Source organism: Hakea prostrata, chromosome 9 (assembly GCF_041222555.1).
Source record: "Hakea prostrata isolate BN-2017 chromosome 9, UWA_Hpros_2, whole genome shotgun sequence".
In the NCBI taxonomy this organism is placed as follows: Eukaryota; Viridiplantae; Streptophyta; class Magnoliopsida; order Proteales; family Proteaceae; genus Hakea; species Hakea prostrata.
In genome coordinates, this window is record NC_142608.1 from 36060497 (window position 1) to 36084166 (window position 23670).

Genomic DNA, 23670 nt, shown 5'->3' on the forward strand with positions numbered 1-23670 from the left:
TACCTCAACCGACGTGCTTTCGTCTTGTGGAACACGAAAGTTCTCACTATATATAAAAGAGCTTTGTACCGGTAAAATTTTTTCTCACTCTCTGTCTCTTGCGCGCTTGATTGTTCGATCTCTCAGGAACACGGAAGCTCTCCCTGTATACGGGTAAGTTCAACTTTCCTGGAATGCGAGCTATCATCTCGATTTCCTGATTTCATTGTGCTGATGGTGTGTTTTTCTTCTTTCGTTCGTCCTAATTCAACTTCATTCTTCTTTATTTTATAATTCTTAGGAGATCTCTGATATCTATTTTTTTTAATTCATATTTATTATTATGGCCTTTTTGGCTTTTAGATTACTAAAACATTTACAATTCATAGTTACTATACGCAATAGATTGCAGAACGAAATAGGGCTGTTACGCTTGGCTCACAGCTTTTACAGACCATCTCTGCCCACAAAGATTTCAGAAGACTTCTCTGCTACTTGTCGAGTTTCCAAATCTTGCCATAATAGGATTCCAAGTGGAGTTTAATTTTTATTAATCTTCTTTAATGTCCAGAAGAAAATCCGCCAAGTTCTCTGAGTCCTTGATAGTCTCTGTCAGAGTTGAGGGATATTTTTTATTTTGTTTTTCCTGACAAGAAGGAAGTCCCAAAATTGTAGTTTTTTGCATTGCGAAGTGTACAATAATGGTTGTTGGGTTAACAATAATGGTTGTTGGGTTAACTTCAAAGAGGAATCTTCAAATGTGCAAAGATGGTGGATTTTCAGGAAACAAGAAGGCTAATCTCATCTGCACAGTTCTCTGTAGAAAAGAAAAGTATAAAGATTGTACCTAAGATTTTGAACATGTCAAGTATTTATCTACTGTTATCTTTTTAATGTTGAACATGATTTATTTGGTCGCAGTTCATATTACTACCAAGACAGTCACTTTCCCAGTTAAACTGAGAAAAGGAAGGGGATAAATAAATCAATCAAACTCCGAGAGGCTTCATAAAGTGCTGCTTTAGGAGTTAAACTTTCTTTCTTCCATATTTGAGAAAAGGGATCTCTTGTTTCTTGTTTCCATTCCCATAAGAATGAATACTAGAATTCTCATTTCTAACATGAATGGATACAACATTATAGGAAAACTTCCATTTTGAGAGTAATTTAGTGTTTTTGGAACCAGATTTTAACTGGTGATACAAGGATCTTCAGTCCTCTGCTTTACTAGCTGAGCTATCTCAACTATTCATGATGCATCACTCTCATTCTACTAGAGTTCTTGGGTCTATGTCAATTAAAGGATAAAATTATTTTTACAAAGTCTTACCCATGCCCTGAAAATTTTTGGATCTTTAAAAAAGAAGACTTCGTAAGTTTCATAGATCTCGGTCCACCCTTCTTTTAGAAACCAAATTTCGAGTGAGCCAGGTTGAGATCTTGACTTGTCTCGCCTACTCTCGTCTTCTATCTCGGCAACAACGTCCCAAGTTCATTTTTCGCCAAATTTTCGCCTCCTATCACCAATAGCTTCCTTGAGCCGCAACAACTATTCATGGGCCAAGCCCAAACTGCAAAGGAAATCTCGAGGGCCAAAGTGATATAAGGCCTCTACAAGCCTTGGAGCTTTGCCCCTTCACCCCGCCGAAGCTTACCCCTTGTGCTTTGGGGGGTAGGTCGTCGGCAATAGAATGTGAAGCATGGGCCACACCCAACACTTATGTTTTGAACTTATGATTTATATTGAACTCATGATGATTGTATTATTGTATTTTTGAGACTTGTGAATGTAATGTTTTATTGTACTCAGATGGATGGTATTTAAGTTATTTGATGTATTTTATCAATTGCTTTTCATTTATATGTCTTAATGGTTCTATATTTCATGTTTTATAACCTTGAATGTTCATTCTTGCAATATTTTGGATTCAAACTTTAGATTGCGTTATACTTAAGGTCCTTTTTCTCACAAATTTAAGGCCACACCAATGTGTATGGAAGGCCTAAAATAGGCTACATGCCAACTATGAGCTCAACTTGACCCTTAAAACCCCCAAGATTTTCCCTCGAGTTGGCTTGAGAAAAATACCAGATCTTGAGCCAAATCTCACCAACTCGAGCAAGATCTTGGTTTTTCTCAAGGGTGAGATTGCCCTCGAGAGTGAGATCTTGAGCCTTGATTGTAACCTCCTTTCGGTTCATCAATTTGCTTGTGATAATTCTGTTTATTTTGAATTTCATGATGGTTTTTGTTAACCTCCTTCGCCAGAGTGCTTGGTCCTTTATAACACCTCCTATCCTTTCGAGTGTACACTTAAGATGCCAGGGGCCCATCATTTATTTTTTGATCAAGGAGTCTCCAATGAAGATGACGTTCTACCGAGGCCAGAGTAACCATGGTCTCTATTCCATCTCCTAACTGCTGGTTCAGCTTCTATTGCTCTTGCTTCTGCTTTTGACTGCCACTCTTTGATGTAGCCTTAAGTGAATGAGGACCAGCTCTTTCAAGATCTTAGCAAAAACCAACCTTAGCTTGAGGTTCAAACTAAGGTTTAACGTTTTAGGGTTAGGCATTGGGAATTCAGGGCATCAAGAAATTAGGGTTTAGGGTAGGGCTTGGAAATTCAGGGCATTAGAATATGTTTGGAATTTTTGGCAGAAACAGAATTAGGGCTTAGACTAGGGTTTGGTTGGTCTGATAGGGCTGAAATTGGGTGGAAGGTCACTAATGTTGGGGGGATGATTTGTGATAGACCTAATTGTTAGATTGGCACAAATCTGACCTTGAATTTTGGGTCTCTAGAATAGTCCAAAAATTCAAGAAAAATAAAAAGGATGGTATGAGAAAGGGAATGGAATTAAGTGCTGACATGTTTGTTATTTACCTGTAGCATAAGTTTTGTAGTGGGTGTGATGGAGATGGAAAGAAGTAGAAGTAGAGACAGGCTACAAGCACTGCCAGAGGAGACTCCTTGGAAAAGAAGCCTTGGGCTGCTTACTTGATCACATGGAGGTCCCTTACCATTGATGGGAACCTCTACTAAGTACTAACTCATTGCTCTTAAGCAGCAACACACTCTTTATTAATTGTATTCCCAAATCTGTCCTTTGCTACATGCTCAGGGTTTTATTTAAGCCTTACATAAGAAGTCCTAGTGAAATCGGGACTTAGAAACTGACTTTCCTAGTCGCAACATATCATCCAAATTCAAATAGGACTCTTATAACTAAACTTAAATGGACTCATTATCATATCCTAGACTGAATCAATATAACTTAAACTAAAATAAAACGTAAGAGACTATTCTGCCTTTATAACTTAAGCTAGGCAGAATTTACATAATTAGACCAAAAAATAGCCACATGCCCTGAGAAAGGTATAAAAAGTTAGCTTATGTTCTAAATAAACGACTTAAACACATGCCATTTTACATTATTACGCCCAGTTGTGATCCCTCATCATCCTTTTCATCTTGGGACTTCGTTAGAGAGAGAAGAAAGGAAACCAAGCCCTAGGAAGTTTCAACTTGAAGATTCTTGAAAGTCCCTTTCCCTTTAACGGCGTTCAAGTGTGCATCACTAGTTCCACATGAGTTGAACTTGGTTATTCTCTATATTACTTTTCTTTCTTGTTGTGTTTGTTTACTTAGGGTCTAGGCCTGATTTCTGGTACTAATTATTTTGTTGGGGTTAGGTTGAGAGGTGATTTGATTCAAAAAGTGAAATAGGTTTTATCTGCAAATGGAAGGGCAAAAAACCTTTTTTACGTGGAAGTGATCCTATGCTGTTTCCCTCACTGCTTCCGGTGATCCTATGTTGTTTCCCTCACTGCTTCCAGAACATACACCTTAATTTCGTTGTGGTATGTTACCCAACATATTCTTGAGCATGATAATCTGGTTATTCTAGATAATAAATTAAAGACAATTTAAAGGTGAATTAAGGATTGAAAATTGTAAGATTGGAAATTATTTTCAATCAAATTTTTTTTGGGAGAAATAAATGAAAACCAGCCAGTATACCACAATAAATTAATCAATGCCTCTGATTGCACGTTGATCAAACTGGTATCTCGTTATTGACTTCATATGCATTCAAAAGCTATTGAAGAAATGGTTGTTTGGTGTGTTCGCACATATGTGGTATCCCTTTGCTCCATCAATGCACTCTTTGTAGCTCTGTTCTGATATATAGGGCTGCAAACCCATGAGTTCATGGTTGCAGCCAAAGCTAAAATAGTTCCGTCACAGTTTAATGAGATCCAATTTGCTAGTAATATTGGCAAGATAAACATAGACTTGTGGTCTTGGATATGTGCTTAGTCCCAAGAACACATAAAAGGTCCAAGGTAAACTATCCCAGAATAAGATGGTGGAATTTGAAAGGAGAGTACTCTAAATCCTTTGTTAATGAAGTAGTCAAACAAGGAAAATGGGATTTTAAAGGGGATACCAATGCAATGTGGAATGAGATGGCTATGTGTATTAAGAAGGTGGCTAAAGATGTTCTAGGTGAATCAAAAGGAAAGATCCATTCTTATAGAGAGACGTGGTGGTGGGATAGTGAGGTTCAAGCTGCCATTAGGAATAAAAAAGCTAGTTTTAAGACATGGCAAAGAACTAAGGATGTTGAGGATCTTCAAAGGTATAGGTTGGATAGAAATGAAGCTAAGAAAATTGCGGGAAAAGCAAGGGAAAGGAAGTAAGAAGAGTTATACAATAAGTTGGGCACAAAGGAAGGGGAAAAATCTATTTATAAGATAGCTAAGATGAGGGATAGGAAGAGTAGAGATCTTGACCATGTTAGATGTATTAAAAATGGAGATGGTAAAGTATTAGTTTGTGAGGAGGATATTAATAAAAGATGGGAAACCTATTTCTTTAGTTTACTAAATGAGCATTCTTCAAGCACTGATGTTTCGGACGATTGCACTTTTCACCAAGGCACCACCAATGTCCGAACTTATATACTTAGAATTTCGATGTCCGAAGTAAAAGAAGCTTTAAGGAGGATGAAACTCGGCAAGACACAAGATCCTGATGAAATCCCAATTGAAGTATGGAAGAGCTTAGGAACCCATGGACTAGTTTGGTTGACTAAGTTGTTTAATAAGATTATGAGCACGGGGAAAATGCCAGATGATTGGAGGAGAAGTGTTGTGGTTCCAATTTACAAAAATAAAGGAGATATTCAAAGTTGTAATAACTATAGGGGCATTAAATTGATGAGCCATACGATGAAATTATGGGAGAGAATAATTGAAACTCGTTTGAGACATTTAACTACAGTTACGGAGAACCAATTTGGGTTTATGCCGGGAAGATCTACAACGGAGGCTATTTACTTAATTAGGAGACTTATGGAAAGGTATAGAGAATGTAGGAAAGATCTTCATATGGTATTTATTGACCTAGAAAGAGCTTATGATAGAGTCCCTAGAGCGTTAATTTGGCAAGTACTAGAGAAAAGAAGTGTTGCAAGTAAATATATAGATATAGTTAAGGATATGTATGATGGTTCGGTGACTAGTGTTAGAACAGTGGGGGGTCAAAGTAATGAATTCCCGATAACAGTTGGGCTACATCAAGGGTCAACTTTAAGCCCATATCTATTTGCACTGGTAATGGATGAATTAACCAAAGACATTCAAGATGAGGTCCCCTGGTGTATGCTTTTTGCGGATGATATTGTGTTGATTGATGAGACCCAAGTGGGGAATAATACCAAATTAGAATCATGGAGATTAGCTTTGGAATCAAAAGGCTTTAAACTTAGTAGATCGAAGACAGAATATTTAGTTTGTAACTTTAGTCATGATTAGGCAGATGATGAGGTGGTGATACTTGACGATAAAGAGATTCCTCAGAGTGATTGTTTTAGGTACCAGGTTCAATCATAAGTAAAAGAGGTGATTTAGAAGATGGGGTTTCCCAAAGAATTAAAATGGGGTGGATGAAGTGGAGAGGTGCGTCCGGGGTCTTATGTGATCGGCGTATTCCATTAAAGCTTAAAGGAAAATTTTATAGGACCGTTGTTCGACCATCTATGATGTACGGTGCAGAGTGTTGGGCTGTTAAAAAGAATCATATAGATAAACTCAGTGTAGCAGAAATGAGGATGCTAAGATGGATGAGTGGCAAAACTAGGATGGATAAGATAAGAAACGATCATATTAGAGTTGGTCTGGGAGTTGCTCCTATAAGTGATGAGCTTAGAGAAAGTCGTTTGAGGTGGCACGGCCACGTTCAACGGAGACCTATAAATACTCCTTTTCGGAGAAGTGATATAATCCATATTGAAGGAACTAGAAGAGCTAGGGGTAGACCTAAGATAACCTTAGGAGAAGTGGTGAGAAAGGATATGTATAGCTTAGGCCTTGTATCTAGCATGGCCTCGAACAGAACTGATTGGAGGGCAAGAATCCATGTAGCCGACTCCATTTAGTTGGGACAAGGCTTATTGTTGTTCTTGTTCTTCATTGACAAGATAAATATGGATTAGGTGCATAAGTAATGGGAAATCTCCATCGTAATCTTTTTCCATTACATAGTGAGGACATCTTTAGATTTGCCTGGGATGCATCATGTTGTGTTGGCGTGGATCATTTTAAATCTCTGTATGATCTATAACCTATTTACTATTTCATTGGTCTCCATTCTACGGATAGTATGGCTTTTTATTGTTATTATGGGCTGCTTGGATGCTTTCCTGTTATATAAAGCTTAAATTTGGTATATCTGCTGCTATTGGGGGTGTCGCTGAAGGAAGAATTTAAGGGGGCTATGCTAGACAATTTTCTGGAGATGCAATGTAGCACCGGGCAGCATTTAGACATAAATCTATTATATAATGTAGGGAGCTCTTTAGTTGTTATAACCCTTCCAAAAATTTCTCTTCTATACAACTTGTGTTCCTTAACAGTATGGGCTGTTGATTTTGAATCATAATTGCTGGTCCCCCCCCCCTTATTTTGCTTGTGGTGTTACTGCTTTTTTTTTTTATACGAAAGAAAAAGATTAATATTACTTAAGGTAGCAAATACAAAGACTAGTGTCTAGTACAATTAATCCCTTCTTGTATTCTATGGAGGATTTAGATGCTAAATAGGTGAACCATTGTTGGAGTGTGGTATGGCTAAACCTGCTAAGGTTAATATCCTTAATACAAAAAGTTAGGTGTACCAAAAGCGTGACATAGTCTATTGGCCAACTTTTGTGTTTCAGTGGCAAAAGTAGATAAAGCATTTTTTTTCCTCATTGCACCAAATCTCAAATAGTTGAATGTTGGAGAGTTGGGCTTGGTCTATTCCATCCCGTAAACCAAACTAGATCGCCTCAGTGATATTTCCTTCCCCTAATCCTCCCATACTGACATACTTCAGTTGTCCATCCCAAAATAGTCCCACATTTCATCAAGTGTTGTTTAACTATGAGTTATATACCCCGCTCCATCAGAATTGGTAGTTGACTCGAGTTAGTCATACTTTCACTAAAGCAAATATGTGGTTTAGAAATCCTTACTTGTGTCGTGTGGTTTTTTATGTTTCATGTGTTTTGAGTTTTAGATCCTTGATCCAATTTGAAATGTTATTTAAAACTCGTTTGGGGTTGGGGGCTTGCTTATTAAAGATTTTGTTGTTTCGTTCTTTCCAAACAAAATAACTTGTAATTATAAAGACAGACATCAGCTATCGTTTAGATGGTTTATCAAGATCAAGATCTAATATGAAAGAATGGCATAGGTCACTGATAGATGTATGTGTAAGTAAGGTCACTGATAGATGTATGTCTAAGTCCTCCTGTTCATAATCCTAGAGGGCCCGCTGCCTAGATTCTCTTTGTCCATTCACAAGAAAGAAATATATGCCAAAGGGACTCCACACAATTTCCACAAAGCTCGCATTCTAAGGATATAGGTGTCCATTGAGCGAGTACTGCCTTAGTCGGTAGTCTTGCATTTAAAAAACACCAAAAGAAAATCTTAAATTTGGGGTGTAGGGGTAATTCCCAAAGATAGTAAGATACTTCCACCATATGGTGGGGAGTATAAGGTTGAGATGTCATTCTTATTTGTAACAAGGTTTTTCCTTGGTCCTGTTGGAAGGCACCAGAGCACCCCCGGGGGGGAGGGAGATGCATTCTTATTTGAACAAGGTTTTCGCTTTGGTTGTTCGAAATAAGAGACATCCATGAGTCATCTTCGTTAGAAAGATTAATATTGGAAAGATGAGAAAGTTGTGGGGTTGGAAGATGAGTTTGAGGAGAAGGTAACTCACTGTGAAGATTGAGGATTGAATTTGCCACTTGTGCCACTTGTGCCTGTTGCATTTCTTGCCCATTGCTCGATGTTGGGTGTTGTGTGTGTTCAATCTTTTAGAGTTTTTATCCATGGGTCGAACCAAAATGATGTATCCCTCCCATTACCTATGTTTCTCCAGACCATTTTTTCAAGTTTTTGTGATGACGCTGCAAATGTTGTTCCATGTCCATGACCCCTTGCGAGTTTTGACCTTAGGATCAAAAAGTGTAGTATTCGGGAAGTATTTTGCCTTTAGGGTCTATACCCATAGTGTCTCAGGGTTTTTGAGCATACACCACTCCTGCTTAAGTAGTAGCGCCATGTTGACATCCTCCATTTTCTTAAAACCCTGACCTTCGTTTTCCTTCAGTAGGCAACACTGGTCCCAAGAGATAACTGTAAATTGCTTTTCCTTAGACGGGTTCACCAGCCAAAAAATTTGGCATAGGGAATCAATTTTCTTACATAACACACTTGGGAATTTAAAACACTGCATGTGATATAATGATTGAGGTTGGAGAACCGATTGTAATAAGACTCCTCTTCTTGCAAAGGATAGACTTGATTCCTTCCAATTGGCCATTTTTTGCTTCATTTTGTTGAGGACAAAATGTAGGTTCTTCATTTTGGATCGGCCATGGACAGATTGGTACCAAGATAAATCGCATCTTTTTTCATTTCATTGATTCCGAAGATAGACAAGATCACATATTTTTTTCATAAGGAGGTACATTTCTACTAAAGAAGGCCCCACTTTTCTCAAAATTAATTTCCTAGCCCATAATATCTGAAAAGAGTTCAATAACAACTTTAAGGGCCAAAGCATCTTCCTTGTCCGCGCGACAGAAGAGAAAGGTGTCGTCAGCAAAGAACAGATGGGATATTTCAGGTGCTTTTCGAGCAACCTTAATTCCCTTGAAGAGATTGAGAGATCTGTATTCATTCAATAGTCTGGATAAGATTTTCATGATAAACAAGAAGAGATATGGGCTCGGGGGGCAACCATGCCGCAGTCCTCGAGATCCAGAGAACCAGAAATAAGGGTTTCCATTATGTTTAATGGAAAAGGAAGCACTTGAGATTAGTGTTCCTCGAGATCTAGAGAACCAGAAATAAGGGTTTCCATTATGTTTAATGGAAAATGAAGCAATTGAGATTAGTGTTTCAATAAGTGATAAACTAATTTCTGTTGCTGGTTATTCTCAAAATTTTAATTTGATATCGGTATTCTTTGTGCTTTTTTACTGTTTAGTATTTAATATATGTTTTTGTATTTTTAGTTATTAGTTACTAGCTGTTGCTTAATAGTATTATCTGTGACTAAGTTCTATTGGAAAAGAGTACTTTTCCTATTTATATTTATAATTCCCTTTCTTAAATCTTAATCATATGCTACTATCCTTTCTAGAAATTTATTGTCTCTGATATGCTGTTGCATATAATTAGGGAGGAAGATTGTGGCACTCTATAATTGCTAGTTTGCTATTTGGCTATTGCATACTAGTCTTACTTGATACAATTCCTTTTGCCTTTTAGCGGTCACCATGTTGCCTAAGTGTTCAGGAAGGCCCTACAATGCCTTCAGTTGCCTAGTGCTTAGACAACTATGCATGGTTGTGTCCTACTCCTACATAGGACATGGAGGCATGATTCATGTGTTTTAATTTTAATTTGTATAATAAGTATTCCGTAAGGTTTGAACTAAGATGTTTTTGTATGATCATTAATCAAGTTTGCAGCTTGGATAGTTTGTTTTCTTGTGGTAGTATGAGCTAAGCAGGGAAATGTTGGCTGATGTGGCCCAATTTGCCACATTATATTTCTTATTAGGTGCCATGGTTTAGTAACCAACTATGATAGCTAGAAACAACTTCTGCGATAGTAGGATGGGGAATGGGGTTTAACAAACAGTGTCCTGATATTAGGGTATTAGCAAGATATCTCCATGCCTTAAGAGTTTCGTAGTAACCATAAATGTTCTTTTTTGCTGCTTGTTTTGCTGGAGAGAATATGAGAATAAGAGATTTTGAGTGTTTGTAGAAGGCATGGAACTTCAATGTCTAGTGGCACTATGGTTTATTTATTTATATATATATATATATATATATATATATATATATATATATTTTTTTTTTTATATATTTGGGGCCGGGGGTGGGGGGTGGGTGGGGAATAGGTAGCTTAGTATGTTTTGAAGTTGCGGTACAGTGAACAAGCCTAACAGGAATGATGGGATGGATGGATGTCTGCAACTTCTTAGGTTCAGTGAACAAGCTGCATAGGTGATTTCTAATTCCGGTTTCTTTCACTTTTATTTTTTTTAGGATATGCTTTACTGTTAGTACTCTCAAATTATGTACTAGATAGGGGACCATGTTGCAGTTGGCGATTACAATTTCCAGTTTCTCTTATGTTTTTGTAGCATATGCTTTACTCTCTCACTATAATGCTAGGTGTGGTTTATAGTTATTATTGTAGTGAATCCTTTGATGGGCACTTCAATCATTCTGCATCTGGGTGTTGGCATCCATTCACTCTTTCGTTTCACAGACGCATCGACTTTAAAAGTTGCAGCAAAGTGAGCCTCAGGAACTAGATTGCTATGGATGTTATCAAGACACAGCAAATCTCTGCAAGACCGATCGAGAAGGTTATCGTTCACCCGCTTGTTCTTCTCAGTATAGTTGATAATTACAACAGAGTCGCTAGGGATACTCAGAAGCGTGTTATTGGTGTTCTGCTTGGCAGCTCCTCCAAGGGAACTGTTGATGTCACCAACAGCTATGCAGGTACAATTCTCAAACTTTGTCTACAATCCTGAAGGATCTACCTTTTCATTGTTTTCCTCGTGTTCTGAATATGATTATGTTTTTTGTCTTACATGCTTGATCTTCTATACTTCATTTTGCACTTTATACTAGTCAAAGTTTATATATCATTAGTTTCTTTTTCTTCTTTTCCCACTGGAAAACTTGCTGGAAAACTAATCCTGAATGGTCTTATACAATATGGAAAACGTTGCATTTGAGGTTTTTGTCGATGCTTCCATTTGGATGAGAAAATTAGGGTTTGAGATTCTCGCATTCTTAAGCAAAGAGTTCCTTCGTTTTGCTTCCCTTTGGTGGATAAAAATGATGAATAAGGCTCTGCAAACTCTTGAAATAGAAAATTAGGGTTTCCATATAATCCCTATCTTGGAGTTTTGCTGATGGTGGATATGATTTTACCTGATGGAAAATATCCAAATAATTGAATGTTCAGATGGGATAATGTTCATTTTATTCCATGATCCTGGATGGAATATTTTGATGATGAAGTTTAGTGCCTTACCCTTAATTGGTATTCCTTTGGCCACCTGTAGGATTTGTTTATCATCTTACTTAGCTCTTCTTGTCTGCCAAAATGAACTAGACTGCAGGAGATGTTGCAACAAAAATTTTGGGGCAAGAGACTCTTATGGGGGTTGAAACTTGTACTTCCTTACATTTCAAGGATTTAATGCTACTAAATGTGAAGGTTGGGTATGTTGCTATTATGCATGGCAGTTGTCTCGTTGCTATCAGGTATTGATCATGCATAATCTACATTACTGGATAATACTTGCCCATAAGCTTCAAACACTGCTTTTGTATAATCAACTTCCTATTTGTTCATTGGCAACATATGCTTATTCTGCCACATATTGCCATGGCCAATTGAGACTACTGTTTCAGCATATTCTTGCTGAATATTTCTTTTTATTTTTCTTATTGGGGGTTCTGGGGTGTGGATTGGTTGTTTTGTCGCGGTGGAAGAATTCCTTTTAGCCCTTTTCTTCCCATTTCTTAAAAATGATTTTATTGGTTATATAACTGGCAGTCATCACTAGTTATTCTGTTTTGATGCTGTTCTATTCCCTTGAAGGCTACACCTTTTGTTTGTGGCAGGGTATGGTTTGTCATATCGTATATGGAGAGTTATTGCTTGGTTAGTATTGTGTTTCTACCAGTTGGCAGCCTAGTGTGATCAAGCAAATGGCTTGATGCATAGAGCACCATTGGATCATCGACACCATCTCATCTCTGTAGCTCATCATCTACTGAATTTTTATCTGTGTATCTAAATATAAGAGGTTTGAAATGGCAATTTGACAACTATAGAAAGGATGTCTTGTGAATTAGAATTTAATTATACAGCCTACCCTATGTTGAGCCTTGTCTCTTCATACAATCAACCGTCAATATTGACCAATATATACCTTTAAAGTGTGTAGCATTCTTGCCCTTGACTGCTGTAGACCAACTTAGTGGCCATGAGGTAGATGTGTACCCAAGGCTGCTTGGCTGGAGATACCTCTCTAGACATGCTTGACAAGATGATAATTCACTTGTAAAGCTATGTGATGATAAGTGTGTTTTTCTTGTGGTTGAATGTAAAGTCATGCTACCCGAGATGGTTTTACCTAATTACAGAAGCTGTGGGACAGTTATTGAAATTTACTTCTTTCTTCTGATTTGCATGGCAGGGTTTAATAATTATTTGTTCTAAATGTGTAAATCTCAAATTTGCAGTTCCTTTTGAAGAAGATGATAAGGACCCAAGCATCTGGTTTCTTGATCACAACTACCATGAAGCAATGTTCTCCATGTTCAAGCGAATAAATGGTATCTTTGTTATGATCCGTTTTGTATGATTATTGTAGATCACATCCGATTCACAGAATCTGCTGGCTGTTTCCATTGAATAACCAAATCTTCAAATATGTTTGTCAGCAAAGGAGCACGTTGTCGGTTGGTACAGTACAGGTCCAAAACTGCGGGAAAATGACTTGGATATCCATGTACTATTCCATGAGTAAGAAAAGAAAATTTTTGCTTCCAGTGAACTTAATAATATGGATGTATTGACGTCTTTTATTGGCATATTACAATTGATGACTTAAAGCAGTCCTTTTTTTCAGTTTGATTTTTTATTATTGACTCCTTTGTCTTTATAGTTGCTTGTTGTTACATGATTACGCTTATAAGCTTTGGTGTGTTGTTGCCACTTTATTGAACATAAACTTGGATTCTTGGGATCATGGGCCTCAATGCAATGTAAACGTGTACCAGTCTGATGGTTCAAGTCTGGAATCTTCTTCTCTGTGAAATCAGGATTTATTCCACATATATTATGACCATTCTGGACCCACAGTTACTGTTCCTGCACTGGATACTTCCTTACTCATAGAACTCTTGGTTTACTTATCTAGCAAAGCTTCAAATTTCGAATTTGTCCCCCATTTTGCCTTCTGCCAATGTTGAAATTTTTTGGTAATATCAGACAAGAACTCAGCTTTTGACAATGCTAGCTAACCATGTTTGTCTGAATTGGATATCCTCATTATGTTAGAACATGTTCTGCCTCCTCGTATGGTTGTGTTAGAATACCCAGTGCACAAGGCTCCGTCACTGCTGTGTCTGGAAATTCAAAATGTATGCAGCCTTACCTGGTTTTCTCAGAGAGGCTGTTTCCAAACTTTTGATCACTTCGTCACAGTGGCGCATCCTTTTCAGTTGAACCAAGGCTCGCCCTTAATATCCAATATGCTTATACCTCAGTATTAGTTTAGCAGAACAAGGAAGTTTTGTGCATGACATACATCTTATTTGATTTCACATACTGGAAGATAAAACTCTCCTTTTCCCTTGAGTGACTGAGCTACAAAATCCAATTCTCAGTTGATCGAATGTCACTGTTTAGACTGATTACTTGGTTTGAGCACACAGATTGTCCTTTTCTGTCCACTGACTCCAATCTAACTAGGGCCATAGTAAATTGTAAGAGCTCACGTTTTTCCTAGTTTTTCAACATGGTCATGTCCTGCAACTGGCACTGTATTTTCAGTCTGAGTTTTTACAACTGGTCTTCATGCATGGTCATGTGTCCCCAACTGTTTGTGATAATCTTGAGATTATTCTAAGTTCAAATGCATTTGTATCTTGATATATCCTTCCTAACATGGTAAAAAAATGGAATGGAACCTATAAAATTTGAGGGAAGAAAGGTGTACATTGGGGTTTGTCCTGATGTTTTACTATGAATTTTTTTTTGGGAAAGTTTACTCTGCCTTGGAGTGACTCGTACCTTTAGATACAGGTCCTGCAAAGCGCCCACTAGGAAAAGGACATTGCACCTTCAATGAAAGGTGGAAATTCTGCTTCCATTGATTCTTCTAAATGTGCTCCCAATGGCTTCTTCCATTGAAGAGAATTCTCCCTTTATTATTATAATTACTATTGTAATTGTTACTGTTATATTTTCTGGAAGAGCTAGGACGTAATGTTATGAATGGAGCAATTATTCAATATCACAGAGAAAGAAGTGCCTTCTGTTGTTTGCATGGGATTTTCGAGTATTCTTGTGCATCCAACTGTTGTCTTTTTGGTCCTTCCTCATGCATCATAATCTTATTTTAGTCGGACTGCCCTTCATGTGACATTTGTTATCAGTCTGTTGACACTGTGAATTGGTGACACTGGTAATTCAGTTTTCTCTTATTGTGGTCTTCATTTTGATATTGTAGCTATGTTCCAAATCCTGTGTTGGTCATTATTGATGTCCAACCGAAAGAGCTGGGAATACCCACCAAAGCTTACTATGCTGTTGAAGAGGTTAAAGAGGTGAGTTAAATCAAATTTCCTCGCTTGGTAGTAATATTTCCCCCCCCCCCCCTTTATGTTGTCTGAGATTTGATACTTAATATAGCTGTCTTTTCACTCAAGAAGAAGAATAAAATTACCAACTGGCTGTTGCTTTTTATTTATTTATCCTTTGGATGTGTGCTGCTTCAATATACTGTTTATTATTGGGAGCTGAGTTTCTGCTTGGTTATTCAGAATGCCACTCAGAAAAGCCAGAAAGTGTTTGTGCATGTGCCTTCTGAAATTGCTGCTCATGAAGTAGAGGAAATTGGTATGCCACGATCTACACTTCCTTGCCCTGTTGCACTTCCAAACCTCTCCCTTCTGTCTCCCTCTTCTCTCCCTCTAAATATTTGAAAATTTCCGAATATCTTTTTTTTTTTTTTTTTTTTTGATTCACATAATTGCTAACTGAATTTATTTGTCATTATTAAATAGGAGTGGAGCATTTGCTCAGGGATGTGAAGGATACAACAATTAGTACCCTTGCGACAGAGGTTCTTTTCTTTGCCCCATTTGTAGAGTTGACATACTTTTTCTTTGGATGAATGTAGAGTTGACATACTTGAAATCCTTCTATGTATACATTTTTGGATGCTTTACTTTCGTCAAATTGGGCAAAGATAAGAAGGAACGTGAGGTATTAGTATCTAAGATTTCAACGTATTTTAACAAATAAATGATCCAGTACTGGTTTACTACAGGTGACAGGGAAACTTGCAGCTTTAAAGGGCCTGGATGCACGGCTTCGAGAGATACGTGCCTATCTTGATCTCGTTATTGATGGGAAACTCCCCCTGAATCATGAAATTCTGTATCATCTACAGGTACATTTCTTCTTTTATTATATTTGATTTATTACATCTTAACAATTGGAGCATTTGTCTCCTAGGTTTACTTTTTGTTTAATCTCTTCTCTCTCTCATGCACACACACACACATATTGTTATGGGCTTTTTCTTCAAGTTATGAGCAGAGCTGGTCAATGGCTTATTGATTTCTCTTGATTTTGTCAACTGGGGAAAGTACCACAGAAGCTAGGTGCCATATTTTTAAGCTTGTCAGCTTAGTGGTGAAATCCAAAGGCATATATATATATATATATATATTATTTCTTGGTTTTATGTGATGTTACAATCTCCTGAACATTATGTAAAATCAATCAATCCAATGCCGAGTGATCATGTTATACCTTGTCTTCAATACACTAATGAGTACATTGTTCATTTGGTAAAGACTATATCTATGGTCACTTTGGCTGCTTTTCGAATGACTAGTACAGTGCCACGCGCACATGCACGTGAATATTTATTAATGTTTTGAATAAGTTTTGTATTATGAAACATTTTGAATCAAAAAGATCATAATTAAAAGGTAATAATAAGTTTCCATTTAAGAAAATATAGAGATGAGGATAAATTTGGCTGCAAGTTTTGGATTGGTCTCTTAGACATTTATAATTAGTATACAATTTTAATTTGGTTAAAAACACTCTGCATAAGTTGGACTTTTTGACTTGTGTGTAACACAAGCTTAATTTATTGATGCCTTAGAACACAACGATGTTGTAATCTGTAACCTGAGAGAGATTGCTAACGTTTTTGCCATGTTCATGAAGGATCTCTCCTCTACTAGGGAACACTTAGACGCACTTTTTGTTGAAGGTATCTTTCCCCCCTAACCAAAATTGTTTTCCCTTGGGAATGTCAGATCCTCAGTCCTTGGGTGAAATTAGGACTGTCTTATTCTCCATAGGACCAAACAAAGATGGTTTTAATGCTCTCTTTTATCAGAAAAATTGGACTTTTGTCGATGGTGAGTTATATAAGTTTGTAAACAAGTTTTTCACCTCCCTTTCATTATCCTTTGGAGTCAACCATACCCTTTTGTGCTTCATTCCCAAAAAAGACCAACCCAAAACTGTGTCTGACTTCTAACCAATTAGCCTCTATAATGTCAATTACAAGATATTGGCAAAAATTTTAGCCAACCGCCTCAAACCACTTCTCTCAAGTGTAAGCCTTCATGCCTTATAGGCAAATCACAAATAATATCATGATGGCTCAAGAAATTTTCCACTTTATGAACAAGACAAAGGGAAAGGTTGGCTATGTAGCTCTGAAACTTGACATGTCAAAGGCTTATGACAGGTTGAATGGGGCATAATCACCAAGCTGTTTGAACTTTGGGGCTTTGATGCACATTGGTGCAACATTATCCACAAATTGATATCCTCTACCTCTTTCAATAAAGATGAATGGAAAGGAGGTGGAAAGAGAGAACTTTTTTCCGAACTGAATAGGCTGGAGGGGCATAGATAAAGATGGCAATCCATTTCTTCCCTTGTGAAGAAACTTGTATCGCAAGAAATGATGGGTTTGTATGGATTAAGGCAGCTTGAAGTGAGGGTCTTATCAAAACACAGATAGCTCCTTTAAGCCTTTTCTTTCCCTAGCTATTAGAGAAGGCAATGAGGTCATGGTTTCTAAATTTTGTGGGAATAAGAAATTTATGATTAGTGCATTTTGTCTCACATAGAAAGAGGATATCTGTTTTTTATTATTTTTATTTATTTTTTATTTTATTTAACCACTTTCTTAATGCATTGCAAAGTGAACTTCCCAATCAAACCTCTTACATTCCAAGAAATGAGTTTCATGCTTAAGATTAAGAGGAGTTTGTGGTATAACAAACAAGTAAATCTTTGAAGTTTTGAAGCAAAAAAACAGCAGTAGCTAAGAGTGTAATAACAGAAATTAAAAGGAAGAGAAAAACCCACAGAGATGTAGTAATAATTAGAGAAAGAGCAGCATACCATGGCTCTTTTTTTTTTTTTTTGGGTGTTGATAAATTATATATAAATATATAATGCCAAGTCAAGTGTGTGGGAAAATGAAGAATGCATCTATATCTAGATCCACATCTCACCAACTCAACTATGAAACAAAGAACACAAGCTGTGAAACACCAAAAGTGGAGGCATAGGATCAATTTTATTCACACAAAACATGAGGCCAAAAGGAAAAAAGAAAACCTCACCCAACATTACCACCAGTAAGACTCTTAAATTAGACTCACAATAAGTTTCCTAAAAGTAATAGTAATTTCATTAGGAACCTAGCCAAATAGCTGAAGGTACTTGATGACACAACATCATTGGAAAGGATATGTATGGCTTACCCTCCTTTGAAGCCAGTAGATCCACTTGATTGGGGAGAGTTGCGTTGCAGTGGGATACCAATTTGGTATTATCAGAACCACAATGGGAAGGCCAAAAGGAATACCTAAGGCACCATAAACCCTAGACTCTTAGATTAGACAAAACCAAGCTTCTAAAACCAATATTAATTTTATTAGAACCTAAAACAAACAAAGGAAGGAGTTGATGACAGTATGTTTGAAAAGGATTTATATGCCTTTAACCTCCTTCACGGCCAATAGAAACCACTTGACTGGGGAGAACTATAATGCAATGGGATAGTAGCACAAAATAATGTTAAATAGTGTGTGCAATTGGCAGGATGTTGAGGATCTTCAAAGGTATAGGTTGGAAAGAAATGAAGCTAAGAAAATTGCGGAAAAAGCAAGGGAAAAGAAGTATGAAGAGTTATACAATAAGTTGGGCATGAAGGAAGGGGAAAAATCTATTTATAAGATAGCTAAGATGAGGGATAGGAAGAATAGAGATCTTGACCATGTTAGATGTATTAAAGATGGAAATGGAAAAATACTAGTGTGTGATGAGGACATTAAGAAAATATGCAAAATCTATTTCTCTAGTCTACTAAACGAGCATACTTCAAGCACATATGATTCGGACGATTATGCTATCTATTTGCACTTGTAATGGATGAATTAACAGACATTCAAGATGAGGTCCCTTGGTGTATGCTTTTTGTTGATGATATTGTGTTGATTGATGAGACTGAAGTAGGGATTAACACCAAATTAGAATCATGGAGAGCAGCTTTGGAATCAAGAAGATTTAAACTAAGTAAAACGAAGACAAAATATCTAGTTTGTAACTTTAGTCATGATCAAGTAGACGATGAGGTGGTGATACTTGACGATAAGGAGATTCCTCAGAGTGATTGTTTTAGGTACCTAGGTTCAAGCATAAATAAAAAAGGTGATATAGAGCATGATGTTTCCCAAAGAATTAAAATAAGGTGGATGAAGTGGAGAGGTGCATCCGGGGTCTTGTGTGACCGGCGTATTCCATTAAAGCTTAAAGGAAAATTTTATAGGACCGTTGTTTGACCAGCTATGATGTACGGTATAGAGTGTTGGGCTATTAAAAAGAATCATATAGATAAACTCAGTGTAGCAGAAATGAGGATGCTAAGATGGATGAGTGGCAAAACAAGGAAGGATAAGATAATAAATAATCATATTAGAGTTGGTTTGGGAGTTACTCCCATAAGTGATAAGCTTCGAGAAAGTCATTTGAGGTGGCACAACCACGTTCAACAAAGACCTATAAATGCCATTGTAGGGAGAAGTGATATAATCCAGATTGAAAGGACTAGAAGAGTTTGGGGTAGACCTAAGATAACCTTAAGCGAAGTGGTGAGAAAGGATATGCATACCTTAGGCCTTGTATCTAGCATGGCCTCAAACATAATTGATTGAAAGGCAAGAATCCATGTAGCCGAACCTATTTAGTTGGGACAAGGGTTATTGTTGTTGTTGTTGTAGTGTGTGAATTGGCAAATCTGGACAGGGATTTGATTTTAATTCTAGTTTTGAGAGCTTGTTGTTGTAGTGTGTGCAGTTGGCAAATTTGGACAGGGATTTGATTTTAATTATAGTTCTGAGATAAGGGCAATTTTGGTTTACAACAAAGTGGAGTGTCAATCAGGGAAGAGGAGAGCCTAGAAGAAATTAGAGTACCAGGGGAGAGAAGAGTGCATATAAACTGAATTAAATTTATCCTTCAATAAACCATGAATACAACAATCCAAAAAAGACAGGCATCAACATCAGAAGGCATAGTATTTGCTTTAATTTTTACCATATTGATTAGGGTGTCAGAGTAGTTTTGAATTTAACCATTATGCACATTGGCTACTTCACTAATAAGACTCAGGTTGAAGAAGATTAAGAGGTACCATTTATGAAAATCATGTCAAGGTAGCTAAACAGTAGTGACTAATTAGGGTTCCATGTATTTGGAAGGGTTGACTAATTAGGATCTACTCCTCTTGGAACAATTATCAAGATAATCCCAACCTCATGTGTAACTAAAATTCAATTGGAAAACTTTGGGGTGGGGATCATGGCAACTTGGCACATAACAAGTGCAACACTGTAGAAAGCTCTGAAAATAACAAATGTTGTTCTAGTTCCTAAAATTTGCAGCTAGCAATAGGGAACGACAAATAATGATTAAGAAACCAATGAGCATCATCTATACAGTCCTTATAGATAGTAAAGGTCAGAGGGAAACAGGAAGATGTTAAAATCGGAAGGACAACAATATAGATAAAATTGGAAATTCAGTGACAGGTTCATTGCTCATCTAGTATATTTCCAACCGTCTTAGGAGTTGCATTGGTCACGCTCCATCTCAACACCCTCAACTTTTTGCCTGAATTCTCCTCTACTTGAGATCAATACTGCACATCAAGTGGAATACAAGAAGCATAATCTCATCATTTTTTGTCCATGTAGATCCAAACGTAAATGCATCTAGGCTGTGAGAATTCATATCAAACACAACCTCAATATTTTTCCATGGTTCCAAAATAAGAACAGCAAGCTTTTAGTTCATATAAACAGAACAGCAACCTCAGTACTTTTCTATGGTTCCAAAAGATAACAGGAAGCTTTAGTTTAGATAAACAGAACAGCAAGCTTTAGTTCAGTCTCAGACCAAACAACGGATGAGAAAAACGATAAAGCAACGATAAAAGACGACACGTGATAATTAGAATAGTATTAACCCTAACAGCACAGCCAAGAGGAAGTGAACTCATTCTGAACCATCCTGAGAATTGGGGAACCGATCCAAAATTTGGCTAATGAAATAACTCTCTAGAAAGGCCACTAGATATATGTTAGTTTCAATCAATGAAGCCAACTTCCTAGGCCCCATCTGGGTCTTGAATTCTTGAATTCCTGATCCTTGAATTAAACCCTTAAGTGAGCCTTAAAATCTCAACAATAATACATGGACCAAAATCCTTATAATGGGAATAATATTTTGTCTTCATATCCATTTGGGTGGCCATAATTATCAAGTTAGCTCTACACTAGTAAAATAGTCTGAAGAGTTATCAATTATAGGAACGACCCAACCGAAAGGAATGGGTGTTAGAGAGTTTTCAGAAGCGAAGCTTCATTTCCTCCAAACCCATAAATGAAGAGATCCATGTATCTCAGAAGAGCCCAAAAGAGCAATATTTGCATCGTAGGCTCTCCTTATTTTCCTTGAAAATCAATCCTGTTCCTTCCGTCATTCAACTTCCTTCCAGATTCAATTCAATAACACAAACAAAATTATAGACAGTATCCATTTCTAATCAGAGATTAAACAATCAATTATTATACTCGATTGATAGTAATAACAGAGTACAAACAACAAAGAAATCTCAGTTTCCCACCAGTAGGCTCCACATCAGAATCTCTTTGCATATGATGTTTTTCACCATTCATTCCCTCACCATAGCAAACCATACAACGGGAAAAAGAAGGGAGAGAATATTGAAATACCTAAAGAAATCGCAGAGAAGAATAAAACACATAACGATGGAGAGCCTTTAGCATAGGTAGTTGAGAAGCCAATAAAGTTGGAGAAGCACCAACAGGTGAGCAGCGATATTCTTGTGTTGAAATAATGGTGTTGCTGGATGAGACTTGAAGCTAACATGAATTTTGAAGATGAGATTATAGAGTAGAAGAAGAATCTGATTGGAAAAGCGGTGCGTCCCCTCATGGAAGTTATGAAGCTTTAGGGAAAGGGTTTTTTGGTGATTCTTTGGGGTGTACGCTGTGTCAAAAGGGTGCATTCCGTGTGAAAGGGTAGGTTTTTTCTGGGAGAAGGGTATTTTGGTCTAGTCAAAGATTTGCGATAACTGTATTGGGTTTTGATTTTATGGTAGCAACTAGTATGATATGATTGAAGGTCAAAAACAGGAGGATCTGAAGTGAAGGGAACCATTTTCTAGCAGTGTGACTAGCAGGATAAGTACAATGAATATTACCAAGGGATAATTGAATAATTTATTCAAAGACATGAACTATTTCATTGAGAACATGAGGACCATTTTCTTAATCAAGCTTCAAATTGTGGCCTAGATGTGTAATGACATTTAGAATATGCTTGTTTACTATCTAGTTCTCTAATGGGAACCCTGGGAGGTAAATCACCTATGGTTCACTATATATATTCTGTATATGCTATAATAAACATCTGATTGTGAACTTCCTTGAAAGCAACATCATGGTAGTCTGTTATTGTTCAAAGCTTGTTGATAAATGTTCTTTTTGGCTTTATAATTCTGGTATACTTGGTTGTTTTCCTTATTAGGATGTATTCAACCTTCTTCCAAATCTCAACGTGGCTGAGTTAATCAAGTCTTTTGCAGGTAAGGAAACACACTTCTTTTTTCTTTTTCTTTTTTTTTTTTTTGGGGGGGGGGGGGGGGGGGAGATTGTAATTATCCCATGAAAAGGCATTGGCAGGGTCATAACCCACCTACCTGTGTTTGGTTACAATACATGACTGGATGGCATTCTTTTCTCCTGGGACAATGGAGGTGTTTGACTTTGTCTGGTCTGGCTGGTTTTTTTGGAGCTTACATATTTACTTTGTATTTGCAGTGAAGACAAATGATATGATGTTGGTTATTTATCTATCTTCCCTAATCCGGAGTGTAATTGCTCTCCATAACCTGATAAACAACAAGGTAATATGCTTGCTTCATTTTCTTGAGTTCAGCATTGCCAACTGACAAACATGACATGAACTTTTGGGCTGTATTTAAATGTAGATGTCAATATCGTGGCTTCTATATATGTATGTACATAAAGATTAAGTGGGTCCTGTGCCCTTTTTTCTTTTGTATGCTGTAAATATCATTGTTTTTTATTTGGGGATTTGATTTCAGATGCTTAACAAAGAGCATGAGAAAGCTGAAGATGCAAAGCCAGCAACTATACCACCCACAACTGCGAGCTGAAAAGAGGGTCTCCCATCATAGATAGAGCTCATTCTTCAGATGCACAGAGTACCTATTATTTTCCAGTGGATTCGCTGCCATAATATTAACATGCACGCTTACATTTCGGGGGAACTCTGAAGACTGAAGTGTTAAACTCTTTTTTTTTTTTTCTTTTCTAACAAACTCTTTTTTGGGTTGAAATTTTCAGACCTAGAATTTATCAAGATTTGTGCCCTCACCCAAACTTCTTTGGGAAGCTCTGGGTTGTCCAAACAGAGAGCTCCTCCAGTGAGGGGAGGGTTCTCGGCCTTAATGTATCAAGTATATTCTATGGAGAGGAATCCCTATGCAAGCAGAGATTTGTGCCTTCACCCAATCTTCCTTTGGGAGGTCTGGGTTGTTTAAACGGAGAGCTACTCCACTCCATCGTAAGGAGGGTTTTCAGTCTTAATGTATCACAAAGTAAACTCTAGGGAGAGGAATCTCTATGCAAGCAAAGTAGGACAATTTTCCCCGGTAAGAAGGGAGAAAAGAAAAAGTTGATCACATGATTTTTTTTTTATTTT

At 37.2% G+C, this 23670-nt stretch overlaps 1 protein-coding gene across 1 annotated transcript; it reads left to right on the plus strand.

Moving 5' to 3' along the window:
• Positions 1 to 47: 47 nt before the first annotated feature.
• Positions 48 to 23328, plus strand: LOC149005171 (26S proteasome non-ATPase regulatory subunit 7 homolog A). The gene is made up of 11 exons (XM_089167624.1): positions 48 to 153; positions 10828 to 11066; positions 12828 to 12920; positions 13029 to 13110; positions 14822 to 14918; positions 15135 to 15210; positions 15378 to 15436; positions 15644 to 15766; positions 22471 to 22528; positions 22764 to 22849; positions 23051 to 23328. The coding sequence occupies exons 2-11, from the start codon at positions 10880 to 10882 to the stop codon at positions 23120 to 23122; spliced, it is 933 nt and encodes a 310-aa protein (XP_089023750.1). The 5' UTR covers positions 48 to 153; positions 10828 to 10879; the 3' UTR covers positions 23123 to 23328.
• The last annotated feature ends 342 nt before the right edge of the window (positions 23329 to 23670 follow it).